Source organism: Scleropages formosus, chromosome 1 (assembly GCF_900964775.1).
Source record: "Scleropages formosus chromosome 1, fSclFor1.1, whole genome shotgun sequence".
Lineage (NCBI taxonomy): Eukaryota > Metazoa > Chordata > Actinopteri > Osteoglossiformes > Osteoglossidae > Scleropages > Scleropages formosus.
In genome coordinates this window covers 37257904-37282609 of record NC_041806.1, presented here as the reverse complement: position 1 = coordinate 37282609, position 24706 = coordinate 37257904, and the positions used below count along the sequence as shown (strand labels likewise).

Genomic DNA, 24706 nt, shown 5'->3' with positions numbered 1-24706 from the left:
TCCACCTACCATGCAAATTACTGTAGCATGTATTTCCTGTGTGCCTCTTCAGGCCCAGCTCGAGAATTTCCGCATGGATGGCGATTACGCAATCCATTGTCAGGATTATCCCGTGAACACGATGTCTCAAATGTGGAACGCTTAGCAGTTTGCTGTTAAGCGAAGCAGCACCGGTGGCAAGTCTGCTCCAGCTGAGGCTCCGAGGCTCCTAATCACTAGCACGTAAACCGTCTGCTTCTGATGGCGTCGAGGTTTTCTTTGCTCGCATTTACGAAAGCGGTTGACGTAAAAATCACAAGCGCTGCCGAGCGACGCAGTAGCAAAGTAAGCAGACGCGGCAACGGTTTGAACAAGATAGCCGCCGAGGGTACAACGCCAACACTCGGGAGGCGCGCCCTGAGTATAGGTGGGCCAGCATAGCTCGCCTGCTCCCTTCCCTTCTTTTTAAACCAAATTAAATCTCTAAATTGAAACGACGTCGCAGGCCGACATCTTGTGACATGTGGCATGGAAAATGCACCAGTGACCCTGACGAATTTTATTTGGACCTTTTGAAGTATCGCTAGGCATCTGTACAAAACAGCCCATTCAGCGGTGTCCCATGTCCTAATGGCTCTTGTTACAAACTAAAATGTTTTAACTGTTTAACAATCGCAGCATCAGTGCTGTAAATGAATTACTTCCCTTGCGCGCAGGAAAAAGAAGGGCTTTTTCGCTGCCGTTTCCCTCTGACACTTTGACATTTCAATTGCGGCGCAGCATTCATTCATTTTAATTCCCCCCTTCCCTTACAGAGTCATGTAGGCCCCTTGTATGTATTAAATTAGTGTGTTCATGCTTGCGACTGTGCCCCCGCCCCCAGCTTCGCTTATGCGTTTGGAAGCGCGGTGGTGAATTTTCTGCGCGGTTCCATTAAGTGAGAGACAATGAACCGCATCTCGTGGGAACGAACCGAAGCAAATGAGAAAGTAAAGCCGCAAGTGGAAACAAGCTGCTGGAAAACACGGGTTTAGAGCTTTTTAGCTTGACGTGCGCGTTAAATGCGCTCTGCTGTTATGCTCGGTACCGCCATTCGAGGGCTGTACGTAAAGGCTTTCGACATGAAGGCTCCCGGAAGGGGTCCTGCTGTAGTGCCTTTGAGCAGAGGACTTGCCCAGAGTTACTCTGGTAAAATAAACAGCTGTATGAAGTGGTTAAAATTGCTCTGTAAGAAGGCATCGTTTGTGCAGTGACATAAAAAGTATTTATATATAAGGATTTCTTTCAGCTCCGGAACCCGCAGTGGTAGCTGCTCCCCCTCGCCCGACTCTTACTCCCTCTACTGCTACCCCTGCACATGGGGCGACTGCAAGGCCACCGACTCCTCAACGCGGCCCCTCGCGAGCAGCGGCGGCACTCCCGCCGCGCAGCCGGCGCAGGCCTCCTGGTCCGATCCCTGGGGCTACGCAGAGAGCACGCCCAGTGTGGCCAGCGGTCGCTCCACACCTCTCCTGAGCACTGACTCCGCCCACAAGAGCTACTACAGCTGTCCCAGGTTGAAACCTCCACTTTCCCAGAAGCGCTTTGCTCCGTTTGGGGCCCTGAACCCCTTCGCCAACCCGGGTTACTCAAGGAGCCCTTCGTCCTCCCCAGCCGAGTGGCTGGACGGTGGAGACCGCCAGGCTTCCGAGGCCTTTGACCCTTGCAGCGGCCGCAGCATGTCGCCTGACGCCGCTCTTCTGAAGCCCGGGGATGGAAGGAGTGGACGGGAGCAAAGCAGCTGTCCTCATGAGCAGGCTCTGAGGAGCGGTGAGGGGGCACTGAGTATTGGACCCACCCCTCCGCCCCGGCCAGCTAAGGGCTTTGAAGCGGAGAACATCATAATCAGAGGCGCGGCCCCCCTCTCTCCCACTGTCGTCAGGGGGGCCGAGGGGGGTGTCACCAGGGTTTACGTCACGCAGGGTGTCATCGAGGTGCCGCCCTCCTCGACCAGGAGCAGCTTGGAGAGCTCGTCGGCGGCCTCTCCCGGTGATGCCGTAGGCGTGGCGCGCGCCAACGGGGAGGTTTCGTTGTGGCACCCGCCCTCGGACCTTTCCGCACTCTCCGTGGAGGAAGTCTCCAAGTGCCTGCGCTTCATCGGCCTCTCGGAGGACGTGGTCGCTTTCTTTGTGCGGGAGCGCATTGACGGGAGCATCTTCGTGCAGTTGACTGAGGAGATCCTCTCCGACGACTTCAAACTGACCAAGCTGCAGGTCAAAAAAATCATGCAGTTCATCAAAGGCTGGAGGCCCAAAATCTAGGACAGAGGTGGTGAGGACGGGTGAAGGTCGGTGGGCAATAATACCACCTCCAGCCCAGAACAACTGTCAGTAGTAGGGACTACACTAATCTTGGAGATGTCAGTGGCCATTCACCATAGCTGTTCGTTTCCTTTACAATTCCATGCTTGCCTAGAGCGCTACGGCACACCGTTGTTCTTCTGGGAGAGCGGAGCCATGATTCCCTTTGCGTGCGGCATGTATATCACGGCGCGATTGTAACGGTGTGAATGAAACTGATGGGATGTCATCGTTCCAGTTTCATGTGCGACATCCATTCATCCTCTCCAAGAATCGCAACCTGTCCCGGTCACACTTCAAAACAGATGTGCTGCTGAAGGCATGCCGCCGTATATTCCTAACACACATTGGTGGTAGAGTGACCTCCCACTTTCCTAATGATGTGCCTGAGCTTTATGAATCATGTTATGTGCCTTGTGGTTGAAAATCATTAACTGCAGGAAATATTTCTGGGCATAAGTAATTATTTTTTCCTTTTTCCCAACTTGTGAACGCTGGGCCAAGTTGGCAAGGTGAGGTGATGTAAAACCATGACGTGCAGAGGTGATTGCGGTACGCTTTAATCTTTGGAAAAGGAGTTTACCTTGTTTATTACAAATAAGAGGTCAAGGAGAATTTGTGCCGAAATGCTCCATACGAGGAACAACTCTGGAAACTGGCTGATGTCGATAGCAAGACTGAAATCGGTTACTTGACGGTTACGCTCAAAGTGAAACGGTCTCCGCAGGGAATCTGCTACACAGGTACGGCATGTTGACACAGGACTGCGAGGCCAGTTGTTAATGATCAAGAAAAGTGTCTCACCTCATACCTGCTCTCTTTACTGTGACTTTTATAAATTCTCACATGGATACGGCCCATGTACTTCAGGGTTTAAAAATTAATTCGCACAGGTGCAGTGAATAAGGACTATTGCCGCATGATTTCTTCATAGCACAAATGTATGTTTACATTTTGTTCTTAAAAATGTCTCATTTTGCTGTCTTCCATAAGTGAGCCACAGTTTGTCGTTCATTAGGACATTGCCGTACGGTACCATTTTGGCTTTTCTTTCTAGCTCCGCCGAAGCGTTTCGGAGTCCCATCAGCACGATCGCAGGACGTGTTAAGTCCCGAAATCTGCATTGTGGGAGTTTTTGCTTAAGCTGTGCGGCTGGAAAGCTGCACGTCGAGCCTTGTCCTCCCCACCCACGCACACTCACTGGAATCGCGCATCCTCAGGCCCCAGCAGATTACACAGTACGTATCGGAATGCTTTGCGAAGCAGCTCCTACAGAAGATTAGATACCTTCACGGTAAACGTGATCCCCCTCCAATCACTGTGTCTGAACTGTGTTTATAAAATAAAAATTAAAACTTCTTAGAGTAGAACTTTCAAAGGGAAACAAGTGTCTTTTCTACAATGTTAAGAACATGCCTGTAATTAAGTACATTGTATTAAAAGGCTGTAATTTCATTTACTAATCACTGCTGTCTGAACATGTATAGTGTACTATTTGTCAGATGGCTGTAAATTACAGTTTAATTAATGGGTTTTAACATCTTTCTCTGCCCAAAAGTTTGTATGTATATTTATGGATCAACTCCATTTTGCTTCTGTAGAACATTATATTGTTATTAAATAATATTTAACAATAGTAGTGTTATTTCAATTGTTCTGAAATTATTTCCTGTATGATTTAATCCTTATGGATTAGAAAAAATAAATAGTGCACAAACATACTGTAAAATGATCTTTTATTTTCTTGTTTTAAAGGAAACACAGAACGCTGCCATAGGACAATATACTTTGCCAGTCACAGCATACATTTATCTGTGTTATGTATTTTCATGCTCTGCACTTTAAGTTGTGACTCAAACACGCAGGAATGAGTACTGGCACGTGGAAAGTACATTCCCAATCTTTAGTGAACCGCAAACAACTTCTAAAGGCACTTTTTTTTTTTTTTTATATGTTAATTCTAAGGAAACTGGACAAGTTGTTTCTAGAAGGCTTTGGTACATTCAGGCACTAGATTACATGGAGACAGGCTGCCCATGTCACACTTGTAGCGCTCCAGTGACTTCAAGGTGCTTTACATACACAAGGAAAACTTCACATATGGTGTAGTGTCCCTACACATGTCACATGTCAGCAGGAGTTACTTGTAGAACTTCTTGCTACTGTCTTTGGCATGGTCCTGTAGCAACTGACACGCTGTGAACTGATTGCCATAGACCTCCTCATACTTCTTCATCTTCTGCACCAATTTGTCCGCTCCGAAGGCGTCCACAAATCGGAAAGGACCTGACGGAGGGTGTGATACTTCATGTCAAAAAGGGAGTAGAAATATATAGCAGGCTGTGCATGTGCAATCCTTGAACACTACAGGACCCGCACTGAGTTTCTGGAACCAAACAGCATTTGTACAGTGCCCTCACCTCCAAGGAAAGGGGGAAATCCCAATCCGAATACAGCACCGATGTCTCCTTCCATCGGGTTGCTCAGAATGCCTTCCTGAAGGCACAACAACGCTTCGTTCACAAACCTGGACACCAGCCGGTACTGCACATCAGAGTCCGAGGACCTGGGGAACCATTAGTCAACACGGATCCTTTAAAAAAAAAAATGGGGGGGGGTCCCCATAGTCATCAAACCAATATAGAAAAATACAACTTACACTGAAGGAGGTGCCGACAACTTAAACTTTTTCAGAATCTCCTCAGCAGCGGGATTGATATTTCTACTTTTCGATCCCTTTTCATAGATGTAAAATCCTTTACCCGCTTTGCGGCCTGCGCAACAAAAGAAAGCATGACGGCAGTGTGGAAAAAGTTTAAAGTACCTTATCTAACCACAAATAAGAGGAAATAGATTTTGTAGGGTGTGAGCGCTGTCAGCGCTGCAGCTGAAAACAAACAGCAGGACAGCAAGTACATTAACCACTAACCTAAGGTTGCTACTCTGAATCTCTGCTGTGGTACTTCTCATAATGGTAGCCTGAATTCATCCAGTAAAATATACAGGTGTTGTTTTAGCTATGCAATGAAAAACTGCTACAGTAAAATGAACATATAAACTTTTTCTATTATTCAAGGTGTTTTCTACTTTTCATTTCTTACCGGTAAATCCTTTTTCTACCATGGTCGTCACCACTTCAATATTGCCACCATCTAGCCGCGATCCGAAGGCTTTGGTCATGGTCTTGCCCACGTGCGCTGCCACGTCGATGCCCACCTCGTCTGCCAGGATTACTGCTCCAACTGGTAAGCCGAAGCTGGTGGTAAGCAAGTCCAGTTTTTTGGGCTCTACACCCTCCTGCGAGGAAGTCCAGCACACGCGGGTGTCACCTGTAGTTTAAGGTATCCAGTGCTATGGGGTTCGGCCCTTGGACGCCAAATGGCAAAGTCACACTCACCTGCAGAAGTCGGAGTAGTTCCGCCAACATGGGACTCAGACACCTGGTAGTGTAGAACCCAGGGCCATCCTTTATGTGAAGTGAGGGAGGTGAACCCGCAAACAGGAAAGAAAACACGTTCAGCAGAGCTCTGAAGGCATGAGAGCAAGATCTAAACAGTGCCTCCAAACACAGAATTGCTTGAAGCAACCTTACAAATAAATAAAATCACTTATGATTCAACCTGCCTATTAAATACTACTGGATGGACTTTTCTGCCCTCTCTTGAGAAAATTTGCTAAATGAGAAAATATAAAGGTAAAACTTGACAAGATAATGGATGTGCACAACATCGTGGAGACCAAGTCACACTATATGAATGTCAAATAACTGGTAAGTAGTATCGATTTTTCTGTTATCAATATAAATCTTAAACTATGTGTAAAAGGATCTTTACTCAAGAAGAAAAGCCTCCCAGTTCTTTGAGGGATGTAGAAAGAAATCTGCTCCAAGCTCTGGACTGTTCAACTTCCTGTGAAAGATGGAGACTGATATGCTTATCTGTTTATTGCTTCAGCATTATTGGAAAAGAAATCAACATTGTTTTAAATGTGTTTCATGCTGTCTGGCATAACATATCACTTCATCTTGGTGTTTACAGAAACTACTTTTGATTCCCTGTAACCAGTGTGTGGGAGTATGTGTGGTCTGGTCTTATAATTTTAGGGACATAGTGAGGAAACAGAGTCTGCACCACTGGGTTCATCTTATTGCCTAAAACAGTTTCATATTCTGTGGCCCTTATAAGACCAGTCAGAGCAATGACTCCCACGAAATAACTATTTTTAGATGCAGTTTTTCAATGAGCACATGCTTTAACACTGGTCCCCTTGCCACGTTAAATAATTTAGGTTGGGTGACCAACATACCTCCACTTTGGAAAATTACAGCATGGCCTCATATCTTGTTTTTTTTTTTTTTTTTGTATTTTATAGCTGACACATTCGTAACTGGCATCCAACTTCAGCATGTGAAATTACATCTGAATTTACTATTCACGTTAGTTCAAAATGTGTTGCTTATACATGTGCTGTATCCATGATTTTTGTCCCTGTATACAATTGTTTGCAGCAGATTTTACAGTGTTTTCCATAATTAACTAGTAAAATAAACATTAGAAGTATAATTTTTTTGGGAAAAACCTCCATGTAGTTTGCATGATTTTTGGGCCTTGGAAGCACTTTGGAACAGGGAAGGAGCAGCATGTCCTGGAGGCTGACAGCAGAGCAGGCATACACAGGTATGCACAGGACTGCGCAGGTGTGCAGAGGCGTGTACCTTGACCACAATGATGATCTTGCCCTGCTTCAGGCCAAGGGCCACGGCAGAGGCAGTGGTATCTTTAGAGGTCTTATCTGTGGTAATGATCTCCAGCAGCTGCATTTTGTCCACAGGTGAGAAGTAGTGCATTCCAATGACCTGCAGAGATGACAACCCAAAAAGACATATAAAGGAAACAAGACGTAAGACTGCAGCAGCAAGAGCTTTTGCTGACTTGTTCCGACAAACAGGCCACTCACGTTCTCTGGCCTCTTGCTGGCAGCAGCAATGTCTTTGATGGGAAGACCAGAGGTGTTGGTGGCAAAAATACAGTGAGGGGGAGTGACCTTTAAAACAAGAAGTTAAATATTTACAACACAGAGCCATGGTCATTTAATTAGATATGCTCCTTCTGCAACAATGTGAAAGTTCTGGATTTCAGGAGAACAACACGGTTAACTGTTAACGTACCAAGTGGGTTCAGGTTCTAATAATAAAAAAATGCATACACTGATCATAAACATGGGTTCTACTCACTGCCTCCACTTCCTTTAAAACTTTGTGCTTTATGCTGAGGTCCTCAAAAACAGCTTCGATCACCATGTCCACCCTCTCAAAGCCACTGTAATCCAACTGTCCAGTCAGGCAGGACATAGTAGTGTCCCTCTCAAATGAGGTGATGCTTTTCTTCTTAACTTTTGCATTAAATCTAAAAGTACAAAGTAAAAGTCAACAGATGGTTCATATTTTCCTTCATGACATAAACATATAGGTACATCTGTCATTGTTTTGAATGACAATATGAATTAACAAATATAACAACAATAATTTAAAAAATATATGAATGATAACAACAGTAATAATAAAACTGCCCACAATTTGTATGTGTTGCCCTGGTGTGTAGATAAGTATGCTCTGTAACTAATGTACTGTACTATGTCTAGCATTGTAAGTCAACTTGGGTGAAGAGGTGTCAGCTAAATCCTACCTAGTGGAAGTGACATTGTAGCTTCTGCTAAATGAATAAATGTACATGTAATAATACTAACAATCACCATCGTCATCATCACCATCAGTAGGAGCATCGGGCTGTCAACAGACTATTAGCTACAGTTGCAAGGCAACTCTCGCCCTCTGGTGGCCTGAGTCCACAACTGCAAAACCAGCAACTTACCCTTTGTAAACCTGGTCCTGTCCTCTGCTTAGACCCTCTGTTGCGGTGTCCTTCAGGATGACGTTAACACCTTTGTCTACAGTCACCTGGGCGATGCCTGCTCCCATCAGACCTGCTCCTAGGATGGCCAGGTTCCTAACACATTCCAAAGGGCCATTCCATTAATTTTCAGCCATTTACAGTATGTAGAGTAGTATAGTATGCAATTACAGTATTCTTGTAGTGAGCTGCAAGACCATCAAAAATGCCCACAACTCAGCAGACTAATTGGTGGCGCATCTCATCCACTGCAATCAGCTCCTGTACAACATTCAAACACATTACTCCTGTGTCTACTTACTTCACTTCCCTTTCCGGAGTACCAAAGCGGTTCTTCTTGCATGCTACTTGACCTTGGTAGAGTCCGACAAGGGCTTTGGATTCAGGTGTCATGGCTAGTTTACCAAAGTTCTACAGCAGACAAAGGAGGTTAAAAAAAGGAGTAGAAAAAGTAAACCTAAAATACATACTTGCTTTAGACACAGCAAAATGACTTTCATGCCTCATGAATAAAATCAATTCAAAAAAGCTTCACGCTCAGCCTTCTCTGGCAGAGAACTGTTGGGTTATTTTGTCCTTCTTACCTGAGATTCCTCCAGGTAACCTGCCTCTGAACCCTTCTCCAGACCTGCCTTCACACACTGTTGGGCAAGAAACAACGGTTTGTGAGTTCGGAGTTAGAAGCACTTCCGAATGTAGAAGGTTGGTATGGTTGAGATGTGGCGAGAGCACCACGTTGTTTCCCTTACTTCAATGATCTTCAGGGGGGCGGGATAGAGCCCCTTTGTCTGATTCATGACCCTCTTGGTGACAGTCTTATAGATCTGCTGTCGTACGAAGGGGATCCCCATGGCGTAGTCCTGTAGCTCTGTAGGGAAATTAGTATTAAAACAAGCAGGCCTTTGCACATGGACACAGTTGGATTTCGAATTAGGTGACAGTGATGGGACACCACAGGGAGAAATGCCTTTATAATATTAACTTATTGATTTATTAGTGGGAGCACAGCAAATGCGAAATTCACAGATGACCAGGGACTGTGAGACATAAACGTACAATCTCCGTGTAATAACGAGTGGAAGTCCATTTGCATGCTTCACAGAAACACACTGAGGTCAAACATGTTATTTTGGAACTGTACACCATTTACACAACATTACAACTGACTTGTGAGCACTATACTCCATATTCACAGTGTACTCTTTGTATTCGTGAGACACCTCTTTGAAAGAAAGAAACTGAACTGTAACAATCTATTTTAAAAAAAATGTGTCTTAAAAATGCTGTTATTAAAACTATACAAGCTAGTCAAATAACCCACTATTGTGGGAGATGCTATATTTCCGCTCTATGACGATGGAACCTTAATACATATACTGAATTTTAATTTTTTCTTTAATTTTCCTGTATTTCACAGGAAATGTGTGAAAATTCATCACAAAATTCTGATGTCCTCATCTCCTTTTTGAGACTCACTCACTCACTCTGCATGATTCCCTTTCGTTTTGTGAGTGGGATGCTCTTGTTGACGATTCCTTTCGCAAAGCCCACAGCCACCTCTTCCAGGTACTCAACTGTCCTTACATCCGAATCCTTTAGTCCAGGACCTCAAAACACAAGACAAAGAGATTTGATAAAATTACACAACGCAACTACATTTTTCAAAGTTCTTACTCATGTTGATTTTTGCATTGATTATGGTTAGTTCTTCGAGAGTGTCAGTTTTAGTTTGGTATTTCACAGACATTGGGAGATTCTAGAAGGCACCAAAACATTCTACAAAGCATCAGATCCTAAAAGGCACTGATGCTTGGAACCCCGGTGCCAAGATTAGCCAAAATTCACCGAAATTCGCAAATTTCAAGAATGTGGAATACACACACACACACATTTTCAGAACCGCTTGTCCCTTACGGGGTCACGGGGAACCGGAGCCTACCCGGCAACACAGGGCGTAAGGCCGGAGGGGGAAGGGGACACACCCAGGACGGGACGCCAGTCCGTCACAAGGCACCCCAAGCGGGACTCGAACCCCAGACCCACCAGAGAGTAGGACTGCGGTCCAACCCACTGCGCCACCGCACCCCGAATGTGGAATATTCTGCTAAAAACTGATGTATAGTATGAACTAATGGCAAAACTATACTTAATCTAACAAAACTGAAAAGAAAATTTAAAAAATCAACATAATAAAGTGTAACACACCGAGGCGGGCAGGGAGGGGGCGGAGTCCGGGGTAAGCCAGCCGCAGCTGGGGCTAATTGCAACCTCTATTTCTATTCATCTATTCTATCTCATCTATTTCTCCCACCCTAGACCCGCCAGTTAGAAGAAGAGAGAGACGGAGGAGAAAGAGAGAGAGAGAGAGAGAAAGAGAGCGACCCGAGACAGCCACGACCCTGGTCCCGACCACAATCCCGAAGCACCGCCCCGCTCTACCAGTTCCCGGTTCCCCCCTTTCCCCGCTGTTATCTTCCCCTGCACGACCCTAAATAAAGACGCCGAGAGGCGAGCACCTCACCTTTCCTGCCTCCTCTGTCACATAAAGTTTTTGTTACATTGTGTTATATGTAATACTAAATTATAACACATATATATATATAGCGAATTTCAGGAAAACAATTTGTTCACAAATAATTCTAAAAAATTATGAGAAACTTCAGTGGTTACATATGAAAAAAAGTGTGAAGAGTACCCAGTGGGTCCACTAGCTGGTGGACCAGTCCCATCTTCTTGGCTTTATCTGCACGGATGTTTCTCCCCGTTAACATCACGTCAAATGCAGAAGGCAGGCCAACCTACAATCCCAGCATGAAAATGGCCACATTCAATAAACAAGGCAAAGGTTGCTGCAAAGCTTGAGAAATTCAGAAACATATTATTCACAGGGCAGAGGGAGTAAAGCTGTTGGGACCCCTGCGATATACTGGATACGGGTAGGGAATGCAGCAGCTAATCAAACTAGAACGATGAGCGTGGTGATGGGCTCCTGCTCGTTCCTGACCATTTTGGGGAGTCTCTGTGTCCCGCCAGCCCCAGGCAGCAGTCCCAACATGACTTCTGGGGTGCCCAGGACTGTCTTCCTGCTTTTGGTTGCCACTCTGTACTGGCAGGCAAGGGCAAACTGAGGAACATAAATGTGGGTGAAAAATCAGGCATTCTCCACAAGCACATACAAGCAGGCGCAATGTAAGGCAAACAAAGCAAAGATTTCCGTGAAAACGCTATGCAGCATTAATATAACACCAGTAACAGCATCCCACAAAGACAGACCACAGAGAGCCCTGACAACTATGAAGAGCAACTCATACTTTTCATACCTCGAGGCCTCCTCCCAAGCAAGAGCCATTAATAGCTGCCACAATGGGTATGGGAGACTTTTCGATCTTCTCAAACATTTTCTGGCCCTCCTGGGAGAGGGCAGTCACTTCTTCTGCACTTCTACACGCCTGGATCATACTGCGGGACGAACAAAGGTGAACATTTCGCACCGTACGGTGAAAAGCAGCGGCGAAACCCAAGAACTCGATTCTCTTAATTTAGACTCTCGCTGCCCATGTTTCGCTGGGATGGTCACGTAGTGTGCTCTCCACTGTGTTTGAGCGCGAACAACCGATAAAAAGTGACATCAATAACACTCAGCAAGACCGTAGCAACTGCCTAAAGGCACGTTTAGCTGTTTACCTCACAGGCTATATCAAAGAAGCTAACAAATTTATACTCTGAATTCTGAATCATTATTGATTGGCAGTGAGCATTATGTTTGTTTAGGAGTGAATTTAACACAGTTGAACTGGCATGCTAAAGGATGCTGACTTGATGTCTGCCCCTGCGATGAAGCAGCCGGGCTTGGAGGAGATGAGCACGACGCTCTTGACTGCGCCGTTTGCCCAGACCTCGTTCATCACCTCAGCCATTTCCCTTTGCATCGGAATCGACAGGGTGTTGACCTGCAATTACACCAAAGTCGCAGGCTTCTTAAGCTTCTGAGATGCATTTTGATTCAAATTCAAATACAGTTGCCATTTCTTGGGAATATTTGCTACGTTCACTAATGAAACGCTGATTTAGATATACGGTGCCATTACCACAATTCAATACTACTCCTAAGCATGTTCTGCAGGGTAACAGTAGTGCAGTAACTAAAAGAAATGAAAGGACCTTCGAATCAGGGTTGTTGATCCGAATAACCGCCACATCATCCTTGACCTCATAGCTGACGTGCGACCGAACTATGCAGGAAAGGAAGGCGGAAATAAGTTAACAGAATATCTTAATTTCAGCTAATTTACAGTGTAAAGGAGCAGAGAGGAGGAATCGATAGTTACCTAACACGGCAGATGAAACTGTGAAGTTACGGGATGCGTGACCTATGGGGAAAAAAGGAAGACTGCCTGTAACAAACCACAAAGTGAACATTTTATTTGCAGTTATTCTTTTGGGTGTATCACGGGCTTTGTCGGCATACAAAAAGTAGGCCTACCATGAAGAATTGTTGATGAAACATCAACTGACCTGTGCAAAATACAGAGACAGATTACGCAGTGACAATGGTCCTCTAATCTTATAATATGAATATGTGAACTTTGCCCTAGACTTTTGACACGCCATACAAAGATAGATCAGGGTGAACGTTGCTCTTTTCATAGAGATACTGTACAAGTGATCATTAAATGTTTAAGTGCAAGCTTCTAAAAAAAAAAAGGGAAGTAATTTTAGCAAGCAACCTCTAAGAAACCATGGCTTAATTCTGTTTAAGGAACCAGAGTAATGCAGACATATTATGATTGGGCTGATACTTTTATGTCTGTAACTTACAATTTTATCCATTTACACAGAGGAACAGCTGGTAGTGTAGTGGTTAAAGCAGCTGCCTTGGGACCCACAGGTTCAAATCTCACCTCTGGCTATAGTCCCCGTGGTCAAGGTACTTACCCTAAATTGTCCCGGTAAAATTTCTGATGAAATGGGTCAATAATCGTAAGTGGCTTAAGAGAAAAGCTTCAGCTAAAAATTAATCAATGTAAGTTCAATAGCAAACCCTTCCATGGAATGAGCAACTCAAGTTCTTGGGACAGTTGGAAATGCAGCGATTAGTGCAGCTGCCTTTGGATTCAAAAAGGTCACAGGTTCAATCCCCACTCCTGGCTGTAGTGTCCTTGAGCAAGGTACTTACTCTGACTTACTCCAGTAAAATTACCCAGAGGCATAAATAGCTAAATAATTGTAACCTTAACATTATAAGCTGCTCTGGAGAAAAGTGTCAGCTAAAGGAATAAATGCAGATAGATTACCGGTGCAATGCAGGTTGTTTGCTCAATAGCACTACAAAAGGGCTGTCTTGACACTTCAGCCATCAACCTTTGGATTGTAAATTTATGCCCTTAGCCAGTATACCGCCTGATGAGTTTACCATAGTGAATGATCCACAGCAACATTTTTTATCTGTCCTATCTGATCCTTGGCACTTAGCTGCTGTACTATCTGATGCCATTTTCTCCCAGAGTGACTCCTAAGGAAAGAGTTTATCAACTTCTATTTAATTAATTAATTTGCTATTTCTGTGTAGTAATTTTTGCTTCACAATTAATTAACTATAAATGGGCGGCACGGTGGCACAGTGGGTAGCGCTGCCGTCTCACAGTGCCTGGGTGGTGTGAGAGAATGTGGATTTGATCCCTGTTCAGTCTGTGTGGAGTTTGCATGTTCTCCCTGTGTCTGTGTGGGTTTCCTCTGGGTGCTCTGGTTTCCTCCCACAGTCTGAAGACATGCTGGTCATAATGTGTGAGTGACAGAGAAAGTGTGGTTCCGCTGATGTATGGATGAGTGACTCATTGTGAGTAGTGTATCTAGCAGTGTAAGTCACCACGGTGAACAAGGTGTGTGGGCTGATAACACTACAGAGAGTTCATTGGAAGATGCTTTAGAGAAGAGTATCTGCTAAATAAATAAATGTAAAATTAAAGAGAACTTCTAATACAAACTTTACTGGGCAAATTGCAGTACAAGACATTCACAATTATGGACTGCAGGGGTGCATATAAAGGATTTTAAACATTTTCAGCAGTTTAAAAATTCACATTAGCCCTAATTTACATCAATTTATATTAGGAATGGTCAGTCACTTCAACGTGACCCTCGCTTCAGTGTCTTTCAAACTGTGATTCAGTTACTTAAGGATTTTAGACCTTTGTGAAAGGTGGTGATTCCATTGCTTTGTCTGCCCTTTCTATAAGCGATTTCACCCAAAGAAATTAAATTTTGTAACTTGACATACTTGCCTACTTAAAATAATATCAGATTGACTATATTATGCACTGTGTTTTATATTTTATATGCATATTTTACATTTATTTAAATATTTTACATTTATATAAATTGCATAGTGACGTCTTTAGGTAAAATCAGTGCACAAAAAATAAAATAAGACAGAACTGTCACATTTATTTACCCTGAAGGACAGGCACAAATCCTCTGTGCATCTGTTTCGGTGAAAATACAGTAATTATGACCCAAGACACATTTGAAAAAATAAAAACGTTTAAATTTTCCTGATTTATGACCTGCTAATCAACTAATAAACCATAAATTAATGCTATCACTAGTTATTAGATATTAATTAATGAGTAAAACATGTTAAAGTCGTAGACTTATTTAAAAAAATTAAAAAGTGAACTTTTAACGGTTCTGTATGTAAAACTGTGTACAGCAGTAGCAGGGTTTCTGCTCTGCACGTGACATTTACATTATCATGATCTTACTGACAGTCCCCTGAACTGGGTGAAAGCCAGAAAGGTCACGTCGACTGACAGGCAAGTTGCCCTGGAAACGTTATTCTGCAAAAACAAGACTGGGTTAAAACAATTCGGCTTGCATTTTGTACACCTTTCAGAAGCCATGGCTTTTTGAATTACCTGCAAACAGACAGTATCTGCTTGTGTAGATTCTAGAGAGAATGCCCGCCGCACGTACACCAGCCATTTCCAGTCCAGTTCATGCGCTAATAGTTGACAGAAGAGAAATACGCTGACAACTGGAACGAGGACCCCGTTTGCCTATGGTGTTCCCTAAAATGCGCCGTAAAGAAATTACAAAAAAAATTAAAAAGGTAGACATTTAAAAGAAAATAAAGTAGTTCTGAAAACCATTAAAATGCTGAAAATGTCATTGGAGTGTGTTTAAACGTATTTTTTTTTACAAGGTTAACGCACAAATATGACACTAAAAACAGGCTTAATCTTGGCCACCACTTTTAAAGGGTCCTTTACGTATATTGTAGTGATTGATGAGTTGAAGTCAGTCGCGGACTTGGGCTCGAAGTTAGAGAAAGGTGACTCGGCGTTTAGAAAGTGAGAGAAAAGTTGTAAGGTTTTTTTTTTTTTAAAAAAAGAAAAAAATAAGTTGCATTTTATGTACACACGAACACATGTTTATTTGGTTTAATACGGAAACGAAATGGACGTCGTTGGCGACAGTGTCACACTCGGCCTCTCCAAATCCATCAACTAACTGCTGGCGCGCAGCGTTGGTAGCGTTTGCGTGTCGTCATTCAGCAGATTTATTCACTGCTTGCAGCATTGTTGTAGCCGTATACTTTCGGGGTTTGATATACCGCTGCTGTCTGTTAACTTATGTTATGTTGCTCTTCGTATCTATTTTATTTGCCTGGTTTGTTATAGTCTTCTTTCTCTGCGCAAGCTAGAATTTTATTAATTTATTTATTGTGTGGTGTACACTTCCACGCACGGTACCACGTACATATGATATATATGTCCACGAGAAAGACTTGACCTTATATAGGTCTTGGCACAGTTTTACAGAAGTAGGTTAAGGTCAGCGGACGGGGGGCGGATCCCGGCGTTACTGTGTTACCTGATTTCTAAGAAATATGGATGGGCTACAGCCTCGCTTCCTTAATTGTGCATGATCAGGTTACGGTTTCTGAGTTTTATTTTCTGGCCGCCCATTGTAGGTTTCCAACGCAGGCTACGTTATCCAGGCCGTCTATTAAAGCACTTTTATTTAAGGTTAGGTTTCTCCTGCTGCCACGCACATTCATTGCCTTGGAATCTTATAGAACTGAGAAGTTTAGTTGAGGACTGGATTTGATGATGCATGTTGCCTTGTTATGTATTACATTTATTAACTCTAAATGTCTTTCAGGGTAAAAAAAATGGCATCTATGTTAAGGCAAAGCCTTCGTACCTTCCCTGCGATTGCTCCCCGGACAGCCCAGTTTGGTAAATATTACCCACTCTTTGCAATGTACACAAATTATGTTTGGGGTTCCAGGTGGTAGCTGAATTTTTGGGTTATATAATCGGTCATGAACTAAGTTCACTTTACATTGTTGATCTCAAAGCAGTCCTCTGGTCCATCGCCACATGCGTTCTGACCCCTCTGGAACAACTTCAGTTCCTTAATCGCTATACCGAGCAAAAACTATGAAAGCTCCACAGTTGTACTACAGTGATCTAGTCCCAGCCCCATTTTATTATCACTGTCTTATTTTAGTTGTCACTGACATCATTTAGAGAGTGAAGTGGTACTTGAGAGAAGCTCTTCTACCAACTGCTTTTCTTTTATATTTTTCTTTAGCGGCAGCTAGGTCTCTCGCCACATCTGCTCACCTCCAGGCTCAAGGTAAGGATGAACGTTTAGTAAAAATTAAATGCACGCTTACATTTTTTACTAAGTTGTCAGAGGTTCTGCTGCTACTACTATATATCCAATTTCATAGGTTTTAAAAGCAGATCCATGTGATTTTAAATTATCCATTAGGTGCGCCTTAACTTCTTACAGATGTATTCAGATGTACGGAAGGGGATTTCGTTTTCGGTATAGTTTGATTTGAGAGTATTTTTTTTTTAACTGAAAACATTAATTTTGTTGAGCATTTCTCATAAAAAGTAAAAAAAAAAATTGTATTTGAGATATATTAATGTCATTTGTCATTCCATTAGAATTTATAAATCATATAAAGCCAGACACATGTTAACAAGGGTTGACATGGACACTCAAGTTTTTATTATCATTATTATTATTATTATTATTATTGTCTCCCATCATGTGGAGGGTGGACATTTTAATGTTAAAATTAAGAGTCTTGCATTCAAGTGTAGCAGTTTTGAGAAAGTGATTAACTCCAGAGCACAGAATCAGATTGATCAAGCCTTATTAGTGTGATGTGCTGGTGAGTTTCAGGATCCTGTATTTTTATTATGACCTTGACTAAATTTCAAGGCCTATGTGACAGTGAACTTTTTCCTCAATTTTGTTTAAAAAAAAAAAAAATCATAAAACTTAATTCAGATTTTAAGGTTTTAAAGGTCAGGTTACAAATTATGTCATGGTATCTGCCAAGAAATTTGCTAGGGAAAATTTATTCAGCTTACTTTTAGGTAATTTGTCCATCAAATTTTGTCTGACGTTTTTCTTGCCATTTTGTTAATTCCATCTGAATATAAGTATTGTTTTGTGTTACCCAGCAACAGAGATAATTTGTGAAGGATGACTTTTTAATGATGCTCTCTTTGTCATAGTGCAAACTAAAAGCAAAAAAACCTTGGCCAAACCTGGTGTCAAGAACATTGTATTAGTGGAAGGGGTCCGTACCCCTTTCCTACTGTCTGGCACAATGTAAGTCATCTTAAGTATTGCATAAAAAATTTTCTTAGGCTCTAGTTTTTGAAGGAAAATTAACATTTAGCCCTTGGTTTTCTTTTTGTAGTTGCCCTCATCCGTTCATTAGAGTGTCCTGTCAAGGGTCTTTTTATTATCTCATTCTGCCTGCAGAACTCATTATTTGCTACTTAATTTGAAAAGTTTTTTTGATTAATTAAATGTTTTATGTGAGCTATTATGTTATTTCTGCACTATTTTGTAGTTAAAACTTAGACCACAGATGCAGCAGTCCATCTGGAATTCTCCAGATGGCCTATTTGCACCTGATATGATCTTATCCCTCTTCAGTGAATAGCAACCTTTTCCCCCCTAAAACATTTTTCTGCCTCAGATAGGACAAGTGATGAACTAGACTTTGTTCAGTGATACAAAAGTATTTATCACACATAAGTGAGTGCTTTGTACTGTTACTGAGGCTACCTCTTGCACCATGTTTCCCCCCCCCAGCAGTTAACATTAATACAGCGTTTAACAATCTTTTCAACAGTTTGTTAGAAACAGTAACAAGAGTTTTAAAAATTGCATTGTATTGTGTTCATTAGATACAATGATTTTATGGCTCATGACCTGGCAAGAGCTGCTTTGCTGTAAGTATCTTCTGTTTCTGCATTGATTTCCTTGGGAGACTTTATGCATGGTAATCTTTTTAGTAAATATTTTAAACCAGATCCAGTTGCAGCAGAAAATAGACCGAAGTAATTTACCTTCAAATGTGTATTATGACATTGTGTTGTTATTATGAAAAATATTTTTTTGCTGCAGGGGTCTCCTAAATAAGACTTCTCTTCCCAAAGACGCTGTTGACTACATTGTGTATGGTACAGTTATTCAGGAAGTGAAAACCAGTAATGTCGCAAGAGAGGTACCCTATTACTTATACTTCATATTTGTACTTATTGACCTAAACACAGAAGAAGTCTCAAATTATTCTATACGTACAGCCAGATGTATCCACATCTGTAGAATCACATGCCTTCCAGTTGGAATTTATTTTGCTTTCTGTTCTGAGCCTTGTACTTCAGCTCCTAGCCCCATTTTGATGGTGTCATCAAACTGTTGTCATTGCTGATGAAGTGACACTTAAATTACCTGGTACATGTATAATGGATTTTTGAATGAATGCTTGGGCTAGCAGGAAGGCTTCAAATTATAAACTGCAGATTTAAAGGTTGCTGCAAACTTTTTAAAACCCTTGCACGGTTGAATTCCCAATTGTTTATCCCGAATAAAGCATGTGATTATAAAATGTTTTTTTTTTTTTTTTTTAAAGATTTGATGTCCTCACTGTACAATTTTTTGTATTCAAACTATGTGTATGTGACTGTCATATAGGCTCTACTTGTTCAGGTAGTTTGTTTTATTCTGCATTCTATATTCTAATATTCTTTCTGATGCGTTCTGAAGGCAGCCCTTGGGGCTGGTATCTCTGAAAAGATTCCAGCCCACACAGTCACCATGGCCTGCATATCTGCCAACCAAGCTATTACCACAGGTGCATGGTTTTTCAGTCCCATTCATTCTCTGGTTCCCCTCCATTTCTGTATCTGCATTTTGCACAAGCATGCTCTTGGTTCAGCACAGCACACGGTGTGTAGGTTAAAGAACTCTGCGCTCTGTCTTCAATGCAGCTGTGGGCCTCATTGCTGCCGGGCAGTGCGACGTAGTTGTGGCTGGGGGAGTTGAGACCATGTCCGACATGCCCATCCGTCACAGTCGCAAAATGAGAAAAACCATGCTGACGCTGAACAAGGCCAAGACGTTGAGCCAGAGGCTAACGTTGCTGAGCAAGATCCGACTTGGCTACCTGACCCCAGAGGTAGACTGCTTCCACTCTAGTGTTTGCTTTTTGTTTAGTCAAATACACATTGGTTTGCGCCCTATGTTACCGGGTTAGGCTCCGGCTTGCCGCAACCCCACTCAGGACAAACGGTTTCATTGTGTGTGTGTGTGTGTGTGTGTGTGTGTGAAAAATACACTTTGGTTGTTGTCTCCAGCATAGTCATTTCTGCAATGAAACTATTTTTCTACAACGAGTTTTTTCCTGCATTTTTCCATGCCTCCACCAGTGTTATTTTGTTGCATTTAAATTTATTAAATGCGTTGATAGTTACATATTGTAGCATGCTGTTGTTTTTGCACTTTAAGCAGAATTGATAATCCACAGGCTACAGTGTTGAAGCAAGTGATGAACAGTAGAGAGCAGTATCAGATCAGAGAAGCATAGGTTCCATCACAATAAGCCCTGCTCTTCCTGTGTGCCAGCTGCCTGCTTTGACTGAGTTTTCCACAAACGAGACCATGGGCCACTCTGCTGACCGGCTGACTGCAGCTTTTGGTGTGAGTCGCAGGGAGCAGGATGAGTTTGCCTTTCGCTCCCACTCGTTGGCAAAGAAAGCCCAAGATGCTGGCCTCCTCAGTGATGTCCTCAGTGTCAATGTGCCAGGTGGGCATACCTCATCAGTATGACTATCCTTCTGCTAAAGTTTACATTCTTATATATTGAGAAGATGTGATGTAAACCGTTGAATGTTGGAAAAAGTATTGCAGTGCAGTTTGGTTACACACAGAATTGCTATTCACTTGCACAAGATTGATGTAAAGAATATAAAAGCAGTAGGGTACCTTGTTTTCTAAACAGCATTGCAAGCTGCATTGAGTTAATTGTTCTTTAACCTCTTTACATATTTTGCCCTTTTGTACTTCTGTTTTACCTCTGTTTGGGTTGATGAATGTGATGCAATTAAAAAAAATTTTTGCATCTAATGTTATTGATTTTAATGCTTTTGGAAGTGCTGGCCTCCCAGCAGTAACATGTGAATGCACATTCCCCATTTAAACAGGAAAAGGAATAGTTTCTAAGGACAATGGGATCCGACCAAGCTCCATGGAGCAGTTGGAGAAGCTAAAGCCAGTTTTCATCAAGCCCCATGGCACCATCACTCCAGCCAGCTCTTCCTTTCTGGTGAGTGGATGAAGCAACTGATCTTCCTCACCATGGCTAGATTACAAATGGAGCTAAGAGCACATGACTGTAACTCATTCCATACTGGTTTAGGACACACTTTTAACCAAATGGTTGCCAGTTGCAGTCCCAGTAGTGGATAAAGTGTAGAAGCCTTTAATAAGTTTTTTTTTAAAAACCTACTTTTTTTTTGCTGCAAAATACAGTATATACCTTTTAGAATTTTAAGATGCTTTTTGTAAAAGCAAATGCTAAGTAATGACTATCCTGATAATACTCGTAGCAGAAATAATAGTAATACCTGTTATAAAAACATGGCTGAAGTAAACTTAATGACCAGTGCTGCTGCTTTTTTCTTTCATCCATGGGCCACGTGATCAGACGGATGGTGCCAGTGCAGTTCTCCTCATGTCTGAAGAGAAGGCCCTTGCCATGGGCTATAAGCCCAAAGCTTATCTACGGTGTGTGAGCAAGTATTTGGACCTTGACGTTGATTTTTCTGTAGTTGTTCTGTTCAGAGATCTTTTCACTGGCTTACAGCCATTCCTATGTATTCATCTGTTTTACACTCAAGTATAGAACTATTCAGTATACCATATATCCTGTATAAATGAGTATCATGCTTGGGGTATAAAGGTAATATTGTAGGTCAACTTGGACAAAGCCATCCGCTAAACATGGAATAATAATTTAACTAAGTTTTTAAAATGGCTCAAACCATGCATAATAATTAACACATTGTATTCAAAAGTCTTAACTCAAGCTCTTTTAACATAATCCCCTCCCGATTAACCTGCAGTGTGTGTTGAAATGTGTAATCTGTTATCTTTGCAGAGATTTTGTGTTTGTATCCCAAGACCCAAAAGATCAGCTCCTTTTGGGGTAAGTTACTATTGTGCGCTAATACATAATGTGCTATTTTAAGCCTGGAAATCAATAAGCTACTTTTATTCAAAGAGAGCTGATGATCTTTACTACTGTGTGTCATCATAGAAAGCTTGTTTGCAAATAAGTAAATTGATTTCATCACATCAGAAAAAGGCAATCTTTTTAAAGCTTCTTGTAACATGGAAACAGATGTTCTCTAGCTTACAAAACAGTTTTCTGTGCGCTGGTGCTATTTCACACAGTTAAATTTACACAGTTGCTTTTCACATTCCTGTAACTTCTGAATTTTCTACTTCCCAGACCCAGTTATGCAACCCCCGAGGTCCTTGAAAAGAGCGGTATAACACTGGATGATATTGATGTTTTTGAGTTTCATGAAGCTTTTGCGGTGAGTGTTAGTTTTTCTTTTCCCCCCTCCCTACCTTTTGGTTTAGAAAATAAATGCTTTTTTACTAATGTACTTGTAAAAATTACAAAAGAGGAGCATCTTATTTAGTTAATATTTGCTGCACATTTTTAATAACTGGTGCTTTTATGAATATTTTTGTTCTAATTTTAGGGCCAGATTTTGGCAAATTTGAAAGCCATGGATTCTGATTGGTTTGCACAAACATGTATGGGAAGGAAATCTAAGGTACTTTCAGCTGTAATATAACATCCTCATGAATTTGCAGAAATGTGGTCATGTGCACTACACCTCATCTTTACAATGTCTTGCTCCCAAACACATATTTTTTTTTTTTTAAAAAATCCCAAACTCAAGCCGCACTGTCATGTTAATTGTTTGATACTTTTTGATCTCTCTACCCTCTCCAACTAACAATACTTTCTACCATTGGCCTAGGTTGGGGTTCTACCCATAGAGAAGTTAAATCTGTGGGGTGGTTCCCTGTCTCTGGGACACCCGTTTGGAGCCACAGGTGCTCGGCTTGTCACAGCTGCAGTTAACAGGCTGAAAAAAGAAGGGGGCCAGTACGCGCTGGTGGCTGCATGTGCTGCTGGAGGACAGGTAGTGTTTGACTTGTGACCTGTTCACATAGAACCTTGCACAAGCGCGCAATCCCCCCCCCCACAGTAGCCCAGCAGCCTTAGCAAGGCGCTGCTTCTAGCCTCCCAGTCAATTGCTGCTTGCACTTTGATGGACTAAGATGGACATGTTTTCAAAAGTATGAAATTCAGTTCTGCACATCACAGTACTCCACACAACAGGGCTCGTTCTTCCAAGCTCAGCTGTAAATGTAAGCTATTTACATTTATTCATATAACTTATGCTTTTTTCCAAAGTCACTTATGGTGTTAAAATACTTATTTTACCCATGTATACAGCTGGGTAATATTACGTTATTACTGGAGCAATTTAGGGTATGCACCTTGCTCAGGGGTACTACAGCTGGAGGTGGGGATCACACCTGCAACCTTTGGATCCAAAGAAAGCAGCTCTTAACCACTACGCTACCAGCTGTCCCCTTTACACTAGAGCACTTGCCATTATAGACCCTGTTGGGTAAGGCAGTGAAAATCAAAACAAGCAGTATTTGCAGTATTTCCTTAGCCTGGAATTTATATCAATTTCTTGAAGAAGAAGAAAAAAAAAAAAGAATATAAAGTTTTTTTTGGTATGATGTAATTGCAGTGCCATTGTGAAAATTATTTCATATTATTCATAAATTAGTGTTTTCCACTCAGTGCACGAATCTTAGAATGCTTTAAAGTCTTTAAAAATCTTGAATATAGCTACAGTAAAGTGAAAAAAGAAAAAGAATGAAAGTTATACAAAACTATTTTTTTATTTAATTTTCTGCTGCATTAAAACTAATGCCAAAGTACTGAGAAATGTGTTGTCTCCACAAACTGCAGTTCAGACATGGCTGTTGACCAGTTTCACATAAGCATGTCCAACATCTATTTCCTCCCCATTTTCAACTTTATTTTTGCTGTCATATCCAGGGTATAGGTACAGCCACCTGTAAAAACTGAATGCAACTTAATGCAGTCTCACTTAATTTTTTGGGAGCCCTTTACCTCTCCGTGTGTACTTAGTGGGTGAAAACAATTTCAGAATGTGGATAACTGATGAAAGTACAGTTGACTTCATAGCTTTTTGGACTTGATGGGACTCAGTATTGTATGTCAGCTAATTTTTTTTTTTTTTTTTTTTTTTTTTTTTTTTTCTCCCCCCTCCCTCCTTGCAGGGTCATGCCATGATTGTTGAAGCATATCCCCACTGATACTTCACTTGTTGGATTGAAGTCCTGTTGTTCTTATCTCTAAGGAATGATCTGTGTAAAGAATAACACCACATTGCCTTGATACTATGGTGTAGACAGTGTTGCATGTCAAAATGACAAGATACAAGGGCACAAAGTGTCAGTTTGTTTGTTTCAACTTTTTTTCTGCTAAGTTCTAACAAATAAATACGCCAGAGTTCGGCAAAGGTTTTTCAATTTATGGGTTACACATTCTTATCAACACACCAACTTAAAAAATCACTACTAAAAATTCATAATGTGTTTAGCTCATGTTCTTTCTTTTGGCACAGGTTTTTGAATGAGGCAAATGTTTTAGATACCCATCCATTCCCTAATTTGGTAATGTTTTAGGAATCTGTACATTTCCTTAAATTGATTTCTTAATAAATACCTAATTAATGTGCGTTCAGTGATCTGTCCATCTCACGTTGTATATCATGCTTCACAGGTCAGAGTCTGACTTGATTTCTAGTCTGCTTATGGTTATCTTTTGCCCTTTAGTATAACAGGACACAATTTTAGTTCTAATATGTTTTATTAAAGTAATAAATACCCTTACACTGTATATTTTCAGTATTCATACCTATCAAAGTTGAAACTGATGAATAGTCACACCTTAAATGTGCATCCAGTATCATTTTTAGTGTAATATTTGGGACACATTCATTATATAACTTGGCCTGTGCTTTTATCCCA

At 41.7% G+C, this 24706-nt stretch overlaps 3 protein-coding genes across 8 annotated transcripts in view; 2 read left to right on the top strand and 1 right to left on the bottom strand.

The window, feature by feature from the left end:
- Positions 1-3783, top strand: part of gareml (GRB2 associated, regulator of MAPK1-like) — a 33611-nt gene extending 29828 nt beyond the window's left edge. Inside the window, exon 6 of the mRNA XM_018743915.2 lies at positions 1268-3783. Coding sequence (XP_018599431.2) covers positions 1268-2279 — 1012 coding nt within the window. The 3' untranslated portion in view covers positions 2280-3783. The remainder of the gene's footprint in view (positions 1-1267) is intronic.
- Positions 3784-4037: 254 nt separating this feature from the next.
- On the bottom strand, positions 4038-15229 carry hadhaa (hydroxyacyl-CoA dehydrogenase trifunctional multienzyme complex subunit alpha a). Of its 2 annotated transcripts, none has more exons than XM_018743448.2 (20): positions 15142-15229; positions 12556-12597; positions 12389-12459; positions 12044-12177; positions 11548-11686; positions 11232-11351; positions 10923-11025; positions 9712-9834; positions 8977-9095; positions 8812-8868; positions 8529-8638; positions 8189-8323; positions 7552-7723; positions 7275-7361; positions 7033-7173; positions 5716-5784; positions 5420-5615; positions 4978-5092; positions 4739-4884; positions 4038-4604 (listed from the first exon to the last, which is right to left on the bottom strand). In XM_018743448.2, exons 1-20 carry the CDS (start codon positions 15206-15208, stop codon positions 4459-4461), a joined length of 2292 nt encoding a protein of 763 aa, XP_018598964.2. In that variant the 5' UTR covers positions 15209-15229; the 3' UTR covers positions 4038-4458. The 2 variants fall into 2 exon arrangements, with proteins under 2 accessions (XP_018598964.2, XP_029113965.1); XM_029258132.1 differs by lacking the exon at positions 15142-15229 and adding an exon at positions 12711-12832.
- A 268-nt stretch (positions 15230-15497) lies between these two features.
- Positions 15498-24205, top strand: hadhb (hydroxyacyl-CoA dehydrogenase trifunctional multienzyme complex subunit beta). 5 transcript variants are annotated; one of them, XM_018743927.2, is made up of 17 exons: positions 15506-15576; positions 16200-16254; positions 16391-16467; positions 16826-16870; positions 17770-17866; positions 18454-18498; positions 18674-18773; positions 19316-19403; positions 19540-19727; positions 20174-20354; positions 20752-20873; positions 21255-21334; positions 21708-21755; positions 22062-22149; positions 22321-22395; positions 22606-22770; positions 23954-24205. In XM_018743927.2, the coding sequence occupies exons 3-17, from the start codon at positions 16401-16403 to the stop codon at positions 23987-23989; spliced, it is 1425 nt and encodes a 474-aa protein (XP_018599443.2). In that variant the 5' UTR covers positions 15506-15576; positions 16200-16254; positions 16391-16400; the 3' UTR covers positions 23990-24205. The 5 variants fall into 5 exon arrangements, with proteins under 5 accessions (XP_018599441.2, XP_018599443.2, XP_018599440.2 ...); XM_018743928.2 differs by having other exon boundaries at positions 15534-15557; XM_018743925.2 differs by lacking the exon at positions 16200-16254 and having other exon boundaries at positions 15498-15557.
- Positions 24206-24706: the final 501 nt, after the last annotated feature.